This window comes from Hemitrygon akajei, chromosome 11 (genome assembly GCF_048418815.1).
Source record: "Hemitrygon akajei chromosome 11, sHemAka1.3, whole genome shotgun sequence".
Classification (NCBI taxonomy): Eukaryota; Metazoa; Chordata; class Chondrichthyes; order Myliobatiformes; family Dasyatidae; genus Hemitrygon; species Hemitrygon akajei.
This window is the reverse complement of record NC_133134.1, coordinates 57,473,386-57,491,996: the sequence shown is the minus strand read 5'-3', so window position 1 is coordinate 57,491,996 and position 18,611 is coordinate 57,473,386. Positions and strand designations below refer to the sequence as shown.

Sequence of the window (18,611 nt, the reverse complement as noted above, 5' to 3'; positions counted from 1 at the left end):
TCCTTTATCCAAGGCACATAGCACTTCCTCGAAGAACTTCAATAAAGAGGTCAAACATGATTTCATGATTTCCTTTTCATAAAACCAGATTGATTTGCCAGATTAACTTGGATTTTCCTAATTTTTTGCTATAACACCTATAATAATATCTTCAATGTTTTCCCAAGACAGATATTAAGCTAATTGGAGAGTGACATCCTACTCTCCCATCTTGCCTTTTAAATAAAATAAATGTATGTGCAATTTTCCAAACCTTCCCTGAATCTAAGAAATTGCCCTCATAAGACAAGACGTCCTAGTAATCAGTCCGACAAGTTTTGCTGCACTTCCTTTAATACAAGCTTGCATCAAACAATATATTTCCATTCACAGGAACAAAGGGCCTGCAGAAAACATTCAAGGTGTGCTCTCATCTGGTTCCTACATAACTAGAGTAAGACATCTTAATTCCTGAACTTAAGTCTTCTTAAAATTAAAGTTGCCTTCAAATTTGTTCAAAGACTAAAATATGTTTGAAAAATATCCTTATTGGTGGAAGTTTCTGCAACAGAATGATGTGAGTGTTCAATAGATAATGAATTTCCAGAAGGAATGACTGAAGCTCTGTCTCTCCACAATCAACAGGTGATAAAAGTGGAGCCAGAATACAAACAAATATTTCCAATCCCATGCCATATATACATGAAGTAAGGCTTCCAGAGGAGAGAGAAGTGTCAAATGATACACAATTCATGGCCTTTCAAGTCTTCTGTTAAAGAATATTACCCTTATGCAAAGATTTGTTTATTGTATGTTGTGTTTAATAATTGTTGTACTAAATCTTTTTGTAAATGTTTGCACAGAATTCAATAACTATTGAACAAGCTTTGTAGTAAATGCCTCAGTACAGACAGTATCAAATATCCTAGTACTAAACTGAAGGAAGAACAAGAAATTAAACAATTTCCAAAGAGCACACTTATCAGGGATTTGCATATTCAGTTACTGCAGATCTCAATTTATAATTTCCTTATTTTCTTAATCTATTGCACTAAAGTACAGATACTGCTTCCCTTGGCTGCAGAGTGGTGTCTCTTAAACCTGGCACTCTAATAAAATCTATCCTCGAATGCAACTATGCAACTTTGCCTGCAGACATTGAACAAAAGTAGAAAACAAAGCATGCTAGGTATACATCCAAAGTGCTATACAAGGGTAAAATTTTGGGTGCACAGTTAGTCCAACTAATTAACATAGGGATTATTCCATGGGTAGCAAAGAAAAAGGGTCAGAGATGAGTTATAAACATGACAAAATTTGAAGATGCAGGAAATCCAAAGCAACACACACAAAATGTTGGAGGAACTCGGCAGGTCAGGCAGCATCTATGAAAAATAGTAAACAGTCGACGTTTCGGGCCGAGACACTCCTTCAGGATTGGAAAGGAAGGTGAGAAGTCAGAATAAGAAGGTGGAGGGAGGGAAAGAAGAAGAACAAGGTGGCAGGTGATAAGTGAAATCGAGAGGAGGAGGGGTGAAGCAAAGAGCTGAGAAGTTGATTGGTGAAAGGGATAAAGGGCTGGAGCAAGGGAATCTGATTGGAGAGGTTAGAATATCATGGAAGAAAGGGAAGAGGGAGCAGCACCAGTGGGAGATAATGGGCAGGTAAGGAGATAAAGTGAAAGAGGGAAACAGGAATGGAGAATGGTGAAATGGGCGGGATTACTGGAAGTGTGAGAAATCAATGCTCACACCAAATGTTTCAATTGTGAATAAAATCAACCTGATGATAGAGCAGAGGTGGAGGAAATTATTGAGTTTAAAAGTAAAAATGCTCACCAATGAATTCATCCTACTGTAAGAATTGGGAAATAAATAGCATTCAAGGCATGTGCATGTTAGCATTAGTTGGAAATAAAACAATCAATTTACCATCTCTGCAGTAACCTGGAGGAACCTTCAGCTCAAACAAATCATGATATTGGTAAAGCACTGAGCCAAATCACACTTACTGTTATCAACATACATGTAAGAACAAAACAACATGGTTTTAGATGATAACACCAAGGACAATAATGATGAGGAGAAATTCAACATGATAAACTGAACCAGGAAACAGTAAACCATACATAATACAGCCAAATGAAACAGCGTTACTCCAGGGCCAAGGTGCAAAAAACACAGTTCCAACAATTACACACAGCACACTGCACATATAGCACATATAAGATAGCAGTAAAACAGAGTCACACAGTAAGTTATAGTCCAAGACCCTGAATCCATTAATGTTGCAGCAATCTGCAATCGAACACAACACAGCTTGTCTTCGCCACACCACCTCCGGCGGAACGCACCAACTCCGACATCTCTCTCCTTGGCGGCTGTAAACAGGCAACACCACAGTTTGAGGCCTAGTCCTCACTATGACCAACGCCATGCCGCTCCCTCATCGCTCACCCCTGCCACCCACCAACAAGTCCGTGAATTGGACTTGCAACATTCCACATTAACAATGTTTAACAGGGTCTTTTGATCATAAGAAAAGCCACTAAGACAATCACTTGCTGTCAGACTGTGCACACTGTGCACACTGACTCCTCCAATGTCTCTCTGATGAAGGCAGAAGCAATATCCACACTAAGTCCAGCTCCTTCAGTTTCTCCACCAACAAGCAATTCACTGATGGGTAGACCTTCAGTACTTTAAGTTCTTAATATTCAGCAGGGTCTTGTAATCATAAAAAATGTTTAAAAAATACAGTAACACCTTTGGTTGACTCATTGAAGCCACTGTGATTGAATGCATCACCATCTTACTGGAACTCCCACACAGACACAAATACAAAGATAAAATGGACAGCTATGCAAATGGGTACATGGGATATCTTCATGTACTGCCACTGTTTTCTCTGGTGCATTTTTGACATACATTGAAATTTGTGCACATGGATGGAGACAAACAGAGACAGACACACACACACACACACACACACACAGAGTATTTAACCGGTTTACAGTTCATTTATACTGTTTAAAATCAGTTTACATATCTCGCACTGATTAGTCATTCTGCAGAGATGTGCCAAGATGTCCTGATATACTTCAGTAGAGAGCATCCTTATATGCTGCATCACTGCATGATACAAAAACTACACTGCAGTGGACAGGAAGGCTTTACAATGGGTAGTCAAACTGCCCAACACATCACCGGTACCAGCCTACACGCCATCAAGGACATATATACCGAAAGGTAGTGGAAAAAGGCCAGCAATATCATGAAGTATCTTACCCACCCTGCTCATGGATTGTCTGTCCCAATTCCATTGTGGAAGAGGCCATGTAGCATCCACGACAAGCCCATCAGACAAACAGTTATTTTCCCCATGCAATAACGCTCCACTGACTAACACACTCCATTACATCCCCCCACCACTACTTTATCATTTCCTGTCAAAATGACCTTATGTACAGACACTCTTGTACCTGTTATGTACATACTGTATAATCAATCTATGTATATAAGCTATCTTATAGATTTATATTTACTGGCTTATTATTATTGTTGTCTTTATCAGTGTGTTTTTATATGTAGCATTGGATCTGGAGTAACAATTATTTTGTTCTCCTTTATAGTTCTGTACTGGAAATGACATTAAACAATCTTGAAGCCTTGAAATACCACTACGTTGCACATACCTCATAATGATAGTTCATACAGGTCAGATCCTTCCAACAGCGATCTCCACGGATCTTAATCAGCCCCTGTTAATATAACAAAAGGTATTCACTTTAGATTACAACTTCAATAACAAATGCAAAAAACATCAATATACAGAATTTGAACAATATTTGCTGCAATATCATCATTAACTGAAATCAATGTTTACATAAACAATTCCATAGCCAACAAACCATCTGAAAATGAATAACCTGTAAGGAAATTATAGGCCAGGTCACTGCAAAATTTCTTTAAGAAACAAAAGCAATACACACAAAATGCTGAAGGAACTCAGCAGGTCAGACAGCATCTATGGCAGGGGTTCCCAACCTTTTTTATGTCATGGACCCCTACCATTAAACAAGGGATCTACGGACCCCAAATCAGAAACCCCTAATCTATGGAGAGGAATAAACAGTCAGCATTTTGAGTCAGGACCCAACTCATGAAGGGTGTCGGCCTGAAACGTCGACAGTTTATTCCTCAGATAGATGCTGCCTGACCTGCTGAGTTTCTCTAGCACCTTGTGTGTGCACCAGCCTGTTTAATCTTTTGTAATTGTTGCATCCATGGTTCCTGTAACCATTAATATTGACACTGACGCATTCACATTGCTACCATTAGGGAGGAGGTACAGGAGCTTGAAGACTCACACTCAACATTTTAGGAACAGCTTCTTTTCATCCGCCATTAGATTACTGAACAGTCTATGAACTCGTGAACACTACCTCACTATTTTGCTCTCTGTTGGCACAATGTGTTTATTTTGATAAATTTCCTACGTTAGCTTAATTTTTTTAATGTATTACACTGCTGCGGCATAAAATCAAACTTCACAACATATGTCAGTGGTAATAACCCTAATTCTGATTCAGGTAGGCATCTGTAGTGGAACATGTATGCATTGCAAATGAGAACTTGTCCTGTATTTCAATTCCAAAGTAAATGTGGGATAACATTTTCAACCCACTGTAAGTGGATTAAATTTCTTCATCACTGCAAATAATAAAAATGAATCAGTGGCCTACAACAACAAAGACACCTGGATCAGGGCAATCCCATTGACAGGAAGATACACAATCAGATTGCATGGGCCTGGAGCTATGTAGCTTGACATGGGCCTTTGAAGTGTAGGCAGATTCTGATTAGAATTATAATGTAACAGACCAAAGAATACATCAGTAGTCATAAAAATCTGATCCAATCTCCGCCTTTTCTTTCTCAAATTACAGAGATATCTCGAGGTGATCTCACAAGAATTCAAGAGGCATACTGCCAAAGCTGTCACCAAGGAAACACCACTTTATAGGAAAACATGCAAAAGAACGGAATAGGATGACAGAAGATTATCTCGATGACCTTTTCCCATTCTCCAGTTAGTTCTGTTATTAAGCTGTAATATTTCAAATGAAGCTTCAGATTGGACACCACTATAACTTTTGTTAAGTGTTCCTTCCTTTATTCCACATTGCTTCATTTCATCTAGATAATAACTGCATGGACCAAAGACATTTCATGAATATTCTGGATGCTGTTTAGAATCCTATTAAGTCAAATTTTGGAGAACATATTCCTGTCATTTAAATGGATACTACTGCTCATTCCAAGCCAACTTCATTTTTTATTTTGTTCTGTATAATTTAAACATTAATATTGCATGCGTAACAACTGTGTAGCTTTTCAGTAGTGCATAAAATGCAACTTTTACAACCAAAGACAACAGAGTAAAAATGTTTCTATTTTTCTTTTTGTTGAATACTATACTAGTGATCAAACAGTAATTCAGTGGGGCCAGGACTACATATTTGCAATTCTGCCAATTAATGTGGCAGCTCAGCCTAGCTGCAGGGTTTTTAGATAAGAAAGAAGAAGATAAAGAAAAAGGACATGCAGCAGGGAGATCATCCATATGGCCTGGTGGCATGCATGACACAGTGTACCGAACTCTTTCATCTCTTACAAGCTGCAGATTCTCCAGTGGACTTAGGTATATAGCCGAGGCTAAAATTCCCCTTGACGAACCAAGAGAGCACAATTCGCGCAACAGAAAAAAAGCTGGCATTGAGCTAAAGGAAGTGATATTGTCAGAAGAATTAAGGTTTAAGAAGGACCCTAAAAGGGGTGAGAGTTGGAGGCATGGTGAGGTGTGGGAAGGAAATGCAGAATTGAATGGAGATGCAAAGGGTTTTGTGCAGTACAAACCAGAGGAAATGAAATTCTTACAAAATTGGTGGAGGGGGACTATTTAAAAGCAAAATATGAAAAATAAGATGACAAAATTTAATTGCATATTGTTTAACTTGGCAACAAAAGTGATTAACTTAAGGTCTAGACTAACATATGGAAGTGTGGCATTGCAACTATCACTGGACAAGGCCTAAAGTTGGGCAGGAATGGCAGCTCAGCTTGGCATTCAGGTTTTCAAATACAATAGAGGAGGATAAAGGGAATGTAGCAAATTTGGTTTAAGAAAACAATTAAAGCTGGGAGGAGGAATGACATGTGAGAAAGACTAACCAAAGAGGTGATATACAGCAATTTGAATGGAAAAAGAAAACAATATCAGCTATCACGTTACTAGGAGTGTTCTAGTGATTTCAAAAGTCAATGGGATATGGTAGAGCAAAATTAGAAAGAAATTTCTTAAGTGTGAAAAGCAAATACAGTTGCAGAGTAAAGGGTATCAAAATATTGCAATTTCCCAGAAAAATTTTCAAGATAATTTTTTTTTAATTGCACATAGCAGACCATAACAGGGAGGCAGCAGTTCTGAATGTGCTGAGCAAAAAACCTCACAAGTGGAGGGTGGCAGTGGGAAAGAAGTTTGGAAGCAGCAATCATAATCTGATTAGAATTAGCAATAGAGAAAGGAAAAGATAAATCATAAGTTATAAAATATTATAGGGGCAGAATGGGATATGATATAGTCAAAGTAAATCAGAAACAGCTACTTTGCAGAAGTCAGTATCAGGGTGATGAGAAAAACTCATGGGTTCAAATCAAATGAATTCCCAATAACAGAGTGACCCCCCATTTTGAGACGCAATGGAAACAAAAGAATATTATAACAATTATCAAGAATTAATCTTGGCAGGAATATAATATAGGAGGTACACTGATGAAAATATAAAATGAAAATTAGGAAGACAAAGAAGATGAATCTAAATATATTATCAAGTAAAAGCAAGGAAAACCCCTAAAGATTTTGTTCTTAACTATGTGAAAGCATACAAGATAGCAAAGTAAACTCTTTGAAACCAATTTGTGGCAACATAGGAAAGTAGAAGATATGTGCAAAGTTCTGAATGACTATTTTCACACAAGAGACTTCAAAATTAAAGGAGAATGTGAAGCACTATATGTGTGTATGTGGGGTAGGGCGGAGGGTGAGGGAAGGTGAGAGAGGATGAGAAAGATGGAGCAAGAGGGCGGAGAGGGAGAGAGAGGAGAGAGAGTGAAGAGAGGGGGAAGGGTAGGGTGAAGGAGAGGGGAGAAGGGGGATGGATTTTGGGGGAGGAGGGAAGGGAGAGGGGGAGGGAAAGGGGGAGGAGGAAAGGGGGAGGAGGAAAGGGGGAGGAGGAAAGGGGGAGGAGGAAAGGGGGAGGAGGAAAGGGGAAGGAGGAGAGAGGTAAGGAAAAAGTGTGTGGGGGGAGCGAAGGAGGGAGAGTCCAGAGTTGTACATCTCTAGAAATTAATAAATCATCAAACCTAGATAAAAACATAGCCCAGCACATTTTACAAATAGAAGGGAGCCAAGGTCCCAGCTCCCATGTTCCACTCATCTTACTGGCCAACTATGTAGCACCTTGTTCAATTAAACAGGGTTAATCAGAAAAGTATTTGTAAAATCACAATGGACTGGAGGAGAAGGAGCTTAGGAGAATCTCTGGTGTCTAATGGCGATTCCTTTGCTTACATCTTCAGAAACAGCTCTATTTCTATCTTTAATATCTCTATTTTTCCCTTTCAGGGTTCTTTTGAAGACCCTGACCTGGAATTACACACTGACTACAGTTCTTTGCGGGAATGGGACCCACTCTCGAGGTTCATGACTGGCCATTATTTGGCACGCTTCACTTACCTTCGGAGGTCCGAGATTTCATGGCTCTGGAGATGAAAGGGCTCGGAGGTCGGTATCCGGGCAGGAAATCAGTGTGTTGTGGGAGTTGGAAGTTCTAAGGCTGTGTACCTAGAGACCTGAGATCTTTGGGCACAGAGCTCAGAAAAAGCGATGCAACGGACTTTTAACATCGTAAACCAGTGAGTTGTTTGTTATGTCTCCCCTCTCGCTGTGAAATGGAGACATCTCTTTCTCCCTTACTAGGGAGAGACAGAGCCTGTGGTATGTCGAATACTGGGGAAACGCGTAGTCTTTGGAGTACTGCAAGTCTGTGTCTTTGCTGTTGCTTTGCTCAAGTTTGAGTGCTCGGTGGCAGGTGTCGATGCTTTTTTTTTGCCAGTGCGGGGGGAGGGAGATCATTGCTTGCTGCCGCTTATGTGCAGCAGGGAGGGGAGCTGGGGGGACTTTGGACTTTGGACATTTAACTGTCATTCATTCTTTGGGGGCACTCCTGTTTTTTGTGGATGGTTGCGAAGAAAAAGCATTTTAGGATCTATATTGTATACAATTCTCTGACATTAAATGTAACTTCTGAGGACTCTTCATTTCATGTTCTCAATATTTTTTGGCCTATTTTTCCTTTCTTTCTTGTTGTATTTGCAGTTTGTTGTCTTTAGCACACTGATTATCCATCCAGTTGGTGTGGTTTTTCATTGATTCTATTATAGTTATTGGATTTGTTGAGTATGCTTGTAAGGAAAATGAATCATATACAGTATATACTTTGGTAATAAACTTACTTCGAAATTTGAACTTTGGTCAGTGAGTGGCATACAGTACCAGGTTACAAATCGGCTCAATGGGAGAAGGCAATGAGTAATGACGAATGGATGATTTAGCATCTACACATCTGTGTGCAGTGAGATTTATACAGCTCAGCACTAGGTCCCTTGCTTTCCATGTTCATTGTACTTTCATCATTAAGAATGTGATGCGAGTAACTTTGACCATGGAATGATTGTTGGTGCCGGACAGGGTTCGGCAATATCTCAAAAACTGTTCATCTCCTGGAATTTTCATGCACAAAAGTCTCTAGGGTCTATGAGGAATGGTGCAAAAACAAAAAAAAAATCCAGTGAACAGCAGTTCTGTGGGTGAAAATGCCTGGTTAATGAGAGACGGCAGAGGAGAATGGACTAGTTCAGTCTGGCAAGAAGGCGACAGTAACTCAAATAACCACAAGTTACAACGGTGGTATGCAGAAGAGCATCTGTGAATGCACAACACATCAAACCTTAAAGTGGATGGGCTACAGCAGCAGAAAACCATAAACATACAGTCAGTGGCCATTTTATTAGGGAGAAGAGGTATGCACTGCATGAATGTCAAACAGAATTCAGTCTTGAGAACTAAAGTGTGAAGCCTTTGCCTCAAGGCCAGGGAATATATAATAAATATGAATGTTACAAATGAAAGGGATAGAGAGAGTGAGTGTTTATCAAGGTTTGAGAAATCGAAGTTTGAACCATTAGAGCAGTTATGGTGATAAAACTATACAAAACACAAGTTAATCTAATTCTGAGGGGAAGTACTAATAAGAGCAGAGAAGATGCAGTAAAGATTTAATGTCCTAATTATAATTATGGTGACAGACTGACCAGGCTGGGCATATTTTGGGGAAGCTCTGCAAAGGAAATGGAAGAGGCATTAAGTAGGTGAGTGAGAAAACACTGAAAGATGGCGACTTCCCTCCCAAATATAATTAGCCTTCACTTTGGCTAGAAGGCTAATATACACCGATTAAACCATATTCTAACCAAATATATATATTTAGCATGCAGCATGCAGAGAGAATAACAGGAGAGGTAATCCAATTTACATACTATCATTACCAAGAAATTACTTATCATTAGTAGGATCACCAGGACAATTCAATACAGACTCAGACTGGGTGAGATGAACAAAAACTAATCAATTGAGTGAGAAAACAGTGTTTCAAAAAGTACGGGTGATGCAAAGACATAGTCAGAGATATGGGAAGCAAATTCAGGGAATAGGTTCTTTGCAGCTGAAAGCAAGCCTCCACATGGTAAAATGGAATAAAAACAGATTAAAATAAATTAAAATGGAGGTGTGTTTTGGAACAGAACCAAGATCCAAGAGCTCTACAATTATAGGGGATTCATTTCAAGACTGCCAGTTCTGCTGGTATGTAGCCTCACTCCACTGTTGGGACATCTGTTCCAATACAAACTGCTTTTTCAGTGCCTTTTAATTCTCATTTGAAAAACAGTTTTTAATTCTTAATCGACTTTCAATCTTACCCATCAAATGACAAATAAGTTACAAAATAGCAGTCTCAGGATGATGAATGGTCTGCTACCCTCCGTCTGCATTCCTTGCAAAAATTGGTACTGGGCTCTTAAATACACAGAACTCAAACCAATGCGAGACTACGCTGTAGTATCTTCAAACACAGACTGAAATGATTTGAGTCCTAAGTTAAATACAGCGGATTCCAGTTATTTAGGCCATCAGTTCATCGAGACAGTCACTTATTTGGAACAATTCTAAAATAACAAAAATAAATCAAGAAAATAGCTGGGATTCCCTTTGTTTATTTGGGAAACTATGCCACTTAACTGGGGCAGGAGATGGTCAGTCACTTCCACTTGTGTGGCTGTTAGACACTACACCACGCTTTCAGCGAACAGTTGTATCAATTGCATATGCTTGTATTATGTTATCCATTTGGGCCAACAGACACCATTTCTAAAAGCAGTTTTAATGATTTTAAAAACATTTTTGAGACCCTTGCCAAGATGCCATGAAAAGACTTGACATGAGCCAAAATAATTACCCTACTGGACCAAACTTAAAGCATCTGCCTAACACCACTTATTGTCAGCTGGCAGAGATAACTGAAGTGCCAAATGTACAATTGCACGCTTGATACATCAGCAAGATAAACTGTGAGAAGAATGGGTGTTACATGAGGAACGGATCCAGATGTTTAAGAGACCCTCAATCATTTTCCATTTTAACTGGAAGAGGTGAGCCCGTCAGTGGATGAATATTGAAAAATCAAGTCAGAGGAGCTAGCTAAGAAGCTGGTCACAAATATTTTAAAGCAACAGATGGTTGGATGTCTTGATGAAAACGTAGGCACCACATTAAAATCAAGAATGCGCACAACGAGAAAAGTAGTGCTGATGCTGTAAGTGCAAAAATATGGAAATCTACCAAACTACTCAACCTGCTTCAAAGACTTTGTGCTTTCGATATCTACAATGTCGATGAAACCAGCCTCCTTCTATTGTGCAATGCTGGATGGCTCCCTTTGATACAAACATACAACACTATCATGTTCAAAGAAAGCAAAGGATCACATAACTGTGTTGTGTTCTTTAAATATGTCAGGAACTGATAAAAAGAAATTGTTGGTTATTGGGAAAACATTAAACCTCAATGGGTTAAGGGGCTAAGAATCGAGTACTATGCTAATAAGAATACATGAATGGCTTCTGAAATTTTTAACAAATGGCTGATGGAGCTGCAATATGGAGCAACAGTGGAAATTAAACAAAATTCTTCTGCTTGTTGACAATGATTTAGCACACCTTAATGTAGAACGTTTGAGAAACATCCAGGTGAAATTTTTACCTGCCAATACATCATCAGTGCAGCCAATGGATATGCGAATCATAAAAAAATTTAAAGATGTATCACAGAAAGTTGGTGAAACACATTCTCAAAGCAATTAAAGAAAATCTACTGACATCTTCTTCAACAGCCAAGGAAGTGAGTGCAAGAGTTAACCTTTTACAGGCAGTACAGTTTTGTCTGTGAAAATTTGTGAGAAATAAGCAGCAAGACAACTCAGAACTCTTCAGTGTGGTTTCAAGCATTCAGGCTTGAAGTTGCCGGAAACATCCAGGAGTAAAAATGAATCGATTTCACTACTTCAACTAATTAGGAACTATGCAGAATTTGAAGGCATCGACAATCATCTTGAACATTACAATGAAAATTAAGATTTAGGGGACGCACTCGTTGAAACTATTGTATCGAAACACTAAGGCGGGGAATACAAAGACAAGGAAAGTGATGAAAATGACTCAACTGAACCTGCGCTAGTGACTACACAGGATGCCAGGAAATTTATTCCTGGATTATGACATTACTTCATGCAGGAAAGCAATGCTCTCATCTCACTGAATTATTATTAACTTCTTTTCTTTCTTTTTGTAAGTCCAGTTTGTGGTGGGGTTTTTTTGAAAATTAAAGTTCAACATAAATTTATTATCAAATTACATATATGTCACCATATACAACCCCGAGATTCATTTTCCTGATGTATACTCAATAAATTCTTAGCAGAATAATAACCATAACAGAATGAATGAAAGACCACTTGGGCATTCAACCAGTGTGCAATAGACAACAAACTGTGCACACACAAAAAGTAATAAATAAATATAAAAGATAGATAGATAAATTTTTAAAAAGCAATGAATATCAAAGCAGAAGATTAAGAGTCCTTGAAAGAACATTTCCATGATGGGGCAAGTGAAGTTGAGTGACGTTATCCCCTTTGGTTCAAGAGCCTGATGGTTAAGAGATAATAACTGTTCCTGAACCTGGCGGTGTGAGTCCTGAGACTCCTGTATATTCTTCCTGAAGGCAGCACCAAGAAGACAGCATGTCCTAGTTGGTGGAGATCCAAGATGATGTATGCTGCTTTCCTGCAACAACATTTCATGTAGATATGCTCAGTGGTAGGGAAGCCTTTACACATGATAGACTGGGCTGTATCCACTACTTTATGTAGGAATATCCATACCAGGGTGTGATGCAGCCAGTCAATATACTCTCCACTGCACATCTAGAAGTTTGTCAGTTTCAGATGTCATGCTGAATCTTCACAAAGGGAGTAATAGTGCTGCCGTGCTTTCTTCATAAATGCAGAATAGGTCCTCTGACATAATAACACTTGGAATTTCAAGGGCTGACCCTCTCCACCTCTGGTCCACCTGTGAGGACTGGCTTATGAACCTCTGGTTTCTTTCTCCTAAAGAGAATAATCGCATCCTTGGTCTTGCTGATACTAAGTTAGAGGTCAGCCAGATTTTCAATCTCCCTCCTATGTGCTGATTCAGCCTACAACATCAAACTTGAATATGACATTGGAGCCGTGCTTGGCCACGCAGTCATAAATGTAAAGCAAGTAGAACAAGGGACTAACCACACAGCCTTGTGGTGTATGGAGATCATGGAGAGATGTTGTTGCCAATCCAAACTAACTGGGGTCTGCAAGTGAGGAAATAGAGAATCCAATTGCTCAAGAAGGTATTGAGGCCAAGGTCTTGGAGCTTATAGATTAATTTTGAGGTGATGATAGTATTGCATGTTCAGCTGTAGTCCATAAAAAGCATCCTGATGTATGTATCTTTGCTGTCCAGATGTTCCAGGGCTGAGTGAAGAGCCAATGAGGCGGCATCTACTGTGGACTTGTTGCTCCCATAGGCAAATTGTTGTTCATCCTGTTGGGTGCAGTCTTTCATTAATTTTATTGTGTTTCTTGTATTTACTGTAATTCCCCACAAAAAATAGTATCAGAGTTATATACAGTGACAGATACAGTATGTACTTTTATTAATAAATATACTTTGAACTTAGAAGGCAGTCCATTATCTGCACTAGGTATCTGTGCTGATTTTGTTCATTTACAATCAAAAGATCACACCAGCATACACTCCATGTATTTCTTCGACAGTAACCATTACGAACTAATACAGTTTTATAGCACTTTAGAAATATTGGTAGTGCTCTAATTTGTTCTGTACGTCATTTAAATACATAATTTATTACTCAGTTAAACAGCAGTTTGTCTTTTTTTTATACCTTTTTTAATTATGTCCATGAAATATAGGATAATTGGGCAGCCAATTGAGCCAAAACATTCTTATCCTAGTATACGGATTATCTGTATCCACTGTATCTGTTAGAAGATACAATCTTGTAAAGAATTCACATGGAAAATTATTTACTTTAAAACTAGTTGCCAAGTTTTAATTCACACACAGACCTTTCCAAACACTGTGATCAAAAGTTTCAGTAATCTTTGCTAATTTGCTGGTTATTAATCTAATTTAAATAATTCAGCTAATTTGTGCCTGAAGGCACTGCACCTCATAGCTCAAGAGTTTGAGGTTCAAACCTGACCTCAGGTGCTGTCAGAATCACCGAAGAACGTCATGAAATTTGCTTTTTTTTGTCATAGCAGTACAAGACACAAATTATAATTTACAATAAAAATTAATAAGAAATAAATAGTGCAAAAGGGGAATAGCGAGACAATTCAGAAATCTGATGGCAGAGGGGAAGTAGCTATTCCTAAACATTGAGTGTGCATCTTCAGGCTCTCGTACCCACTCACTGATGATGGTAACGAAAAGAGGGCATGTCTCAGGTCTGAGGCCTCTGTCTGAAGGTGTTGACCATGGACATTGTATCCGAGCTGTCTAGATATGCAATCTAGGGCAGTACGATATGGAAGGCAAGCCGTTGCCCACGTAGCAAGCTCCACCTCTCCACGTATCTGATGAACCCAAAAGAACGGCAGAAACTGATACAGTTTGGTACCAGTAGTGTTGCAGGAGTTGCCAGTCATCATTGAGCTCAATGTCTCAGGGACCGCAGCTCCATATTTTTCCGAGTATACTCCCGAAGGCTTCTCCATGATTGGATATAGTCGCAAGGAAGTGAAGATTTATGATCAGAGTTTTCCTTCTCCTAGATGAGCTGCCAACCACAGCTGACAACCCCCATCTGTCCAAAGCGACTGATTTTAAGGCACCAATAACCCGCCTTTGCCCCTTCTCCTGTCAATAAAACAGTTCTGCCGGGCTTTGTAGCTGCACTTGGTTGTCAAAGGCTATTTGAGGCACATATCATTGTTCAATGGTGGAGAGACTTGTGCTCATAATGCATCTGGCGAAGTCTACAACCCTCTGAAGCCTCTTGCAATCTTGTACATTGGAGCTTCCATATCAGGCAGTGATGCAGCCAATCAGAATGCTCTCCATTGTACATCTGCATAAATTGCTGATTTTTGGTGACATGCAAAATCTACTCAAATTCCTAATGAAGCATAGCTGCTAGCATGCCTTCGACATGATTGCTTCAATATTGTGGGTCCTGGACAGATCCTTTGAGATGTTGATGCCCAGAAACTGTGTAGAGTTTGCATGTCCTTCATGACGTGTAGTTTACCCCCTCCCCTCTGTGTTCTGCTTTTCTCCCACATGTGTACATAAGGTTAACTGGCTACGGCATATTAATTAACCCTGTGTCTTGATGTAGGTATTGGGCACTTGCAAGAGAGAAAAAGTTGTAAAACTACATGGAAATAAGGAGAGAGGAATCTTAGATTAAATGCCAACAGACACAATGACTTCCTTCTGTGCTGTAATAAGCAAGTGTACTATATAGCAGATACATATTAACATATTGGATGAGTTTAAAATTTTTCCCAAATGTTTGAAGCAGTACTTTCCACAAGGCAGCAAGGTGACTCCTTGGCATAAAGTTAAGAACCAACATGTAAACTTGTGCATAGAGATGGCTCTGACTCACATAAGCTGCATTAACAGTGTTCAAGATTACTGCAATTTATACAATTATCTACAAACTAGTTTTCTGCTCATAGAACAGCATGGAAATGTTATTTTCATGCCACAACTGGTCATTCCCACTTGCTGAAAAAATGCAAACAAAATCCAGTCAGCCCTCAGATTCACATTTCCACTCTAATCCCCTATGACCCTTCTCCTTGTCTTGATTTGGAAACAATCTCATGCCTACAAGAATGCTGAGGAGTTCAGAAAAGCAGTAAAGAGAGCAACATCAGAGACAATATTATAAAATTGAACACAGGAAATACATTATGATCTGCAGTTCCAGACAGCCATATACAGGCACTTAAAAATTTGTAAGAATTTGGAAGTTTGCAGCCATGATCGGAACAAATGTTAATTCATTCTGAAATGGATATTCAGAATGAAGTGATCTCACTAATTCTTATACTAATTGTGCATGAACATTTGATTTGAATATTATCTTTAAAAATAAGCACCAATCTCTGGGCAAGCATTTAAAATGAGCATTGCAGCACAGTGGTTTTAGCTAACTGCTTCAGAGTTCCAGTCACTTGGTTTGACCCTTACCTCTAATGCCAACTGTTTACATTCTCCCCAATCAGGCATGGGATTTCCCACCTCCAAAAGTGTGTGGGTTGGTAGGTTAATTGGTCACTGTATGTAGGGAGTGCAGTAGTAATGGTAGAAATAAAATGAGGTCATCTTAGAATGGTGGCAGAGTCTCACAGACCATAGGGCCTGTTCCTATCCTATGTACGTCCATGACAATGTCTACAGTGATGTGGCTCCAAGCAAAATCTTGCCTCAGAAGCAATATTCAATGTCAAAGAATCAACTAAGTACCAGGAACAGACATTCACGAATTGTTCCACTTTGACTAAAGGCATTTGAACCAAGGTCACCTTCCAGCATCTCAAGAAATAAGGGAATAATTATAAAAACAAATAAAGCTGTTGCCCCAAGAAACCTATAACAAACAACAGAAAATATGCAAATGCTGGAAATCCAAGCAACACACCCAAATTGCTGGAGGAACTCAACAGGCCAGACAGCATCTATGGAAAAGAGTCCGTTGATGTTTTAGGCTGAGAGCCCTGAGAGTCAGCCCGAAACATCAACTGTGCTCTTTTCCATAGATGCTGTCTGGCCAGCTGAGTTCCTCCAGCATTTTGTGTGTGACACCTGTGACAATAGTGAATGCTACCACTGAGGTACATAAGAGTTAACTGCAGCAGCATTTTAGCTAGCTGTGCAGAAGGAATTCCATTGTTCCAAATTATGTAGGGGAGAATGACAATTAAGTGTCCTCTCTCCCACGGCAACCACTGTGTATTAATTTCAGTTGGGCGAGCTGTGTGATTAGAAATTACCAACAGCTGTAATTTCACTTTATTTTGGGTCAAACTAAATCTCCAAGACATAGCTTAGAGAGCACAGAAAAAGGATTTTTTTTAAACTTAATTTCCAAAGCATCCAAAATCGAATTTCATCAGGTGTCAAGCACCAATTAACACAACAGCTCAATTGCAGTTAACTCAGGCAGCATTTTTACATCAAAACTATCTTACAGTAATAGATACTGTGTGGTTTTACAATAGCTCTTTATTTTCATAATGTGGCAGCTTTTCCAATATGAAACCAGATTTAAACAATGGCACCTTTCACTATGACTAGGGAAAATAATGCCTTGCAATTCAAATAACAACACTTACAGAGGCAATGTGCAAATGAGGATGCTATCTCCTGTCCTAATTATATAACAGCAGATGTCTGTGTAGATTATTCCATTTGCCAATTTTGTTACTTGTGCAAACAAGTTCCGTGTCAGTATTTATTCGGCTGGAAATAAAACTTGGCAGCATTTCAGTTTCATTCTTCCTCAGCCACCCCCAAATTGTCACTGCTTCTGTAAGAGTGGAATTCTGAACTTGAGTAGTTCTTATCTCTTTGTCTCCCACGTTCCACTAAAGCACACACATACTCAGTCATATATTCAAACAACCATGATTCATTCATCATCTGCTTTCCGTTTGTAGTAAACCACAGTTGGAAATAATGCAGCGCTGGGTTTGGAGCTTTTCCACAGAGAATAATAAGGTTAATGCTAAGGATGGGAATCTACCAGATTGTCAAGCAATTCCTGCTATAATGTTCATGTGATAGAGCCACACCACCACATCGCACTGCCTGCCCCACCCTCATGGCTCTCCACATTTCCTTCCAAATGAAAGAAAGACTTGAGATTAGAGCACTTTACAAGAATTTGAAATGTGTCAAAACACTTTCTATTCAAGAACATAGTTTAAGAATGATAGAGCAACACAGTGTAGAAACAAGCTCTTTGGCCTACTCTATATACGTTGACCATCATGTCTCTATACCAGGGATGGCCAACCTATGGTGCATTGGATGATTAGAAGTTGCGCATTGCACCCCAGTGATAATAATAAAAAAGTAAGCCTACTCATGCAAAAAGTATTAACCGAAAACCGCTTTGTAGCAAAAAATCTGTAACAGGAATTCAAGTAACTTAGAGCTAGAAATGGGTTTTACCAAGAATAAATCTAAAACTTAACAATTATTTTTAGCAATTTTATTATTTCATGCACATCTTTTGGCGAATGTTATCTTCTTTCACATTAATCTGTTTTCAATTTTTAAAAATGTTCAATGAGTCAAACTAGGAAAGAAAGACTTTTGTTCTGCAGTCGTTCTATAACTGTTCAATGCATGGTTGATATTTGTTTGATCCTGAAGCGCCAGGCATCTGCACCAGCGGTGCATCGCAGGTTTTTGCCAGTTTACAATTGACACTCGTGAGCTACGGAGTTGTGCTTTGTTCATCCTTTGTGAACATTTGCAGTTTTGTACTTTTTCAAAAATTAAGCCTTATGTTTACATTCAGTTACCCATCACAGTGCAAGATAAAATGGCAAAAGAAAAGCAGAAAGTGATAGTAAGCGTGAATTCAATAAACAGCGGGAAAATGAGTTCTTATTTATAGCGGGTCTGTCAGGAACACCGTTGTGCAATGTTTGTGAAAACACTTTCTCACATAATAGAAGACATGATCTTAATAGATACTATAAAACACAACATCAGTCTGAAATAGAAGGAAAACTGAAGCTAGTGTCTGGGTCTGAGTTACAGAAAGAATATGTGGTTAAGAAAAAGGAAGAAATCAAAAGAAGACAA

General features: G+C 39.0%; 1 protein-coding gene across 1 annotated transcript in view; it reads right to left on the bottom strand.

The window, feature by feature from the left end:
- lmf1 (lipase maturation factor 1) overlaps positions 1–18,611 on the bottom strand; it is a 711,060-nt gene that overhangs the window by 366,770 nt on the left and 325,679 nt on the right. Inside the window, exon 5 of the mRNA XM_073060944.1 lies at positions 3,674–3,739. Within this exon, the coding sequence (XP_072917045.1) occupies positions 3,674–3,739 (66 nt within the window). The remainder of the gene's footprint in view (positions 1–3,673; positions 3,740–18,611) is intronic.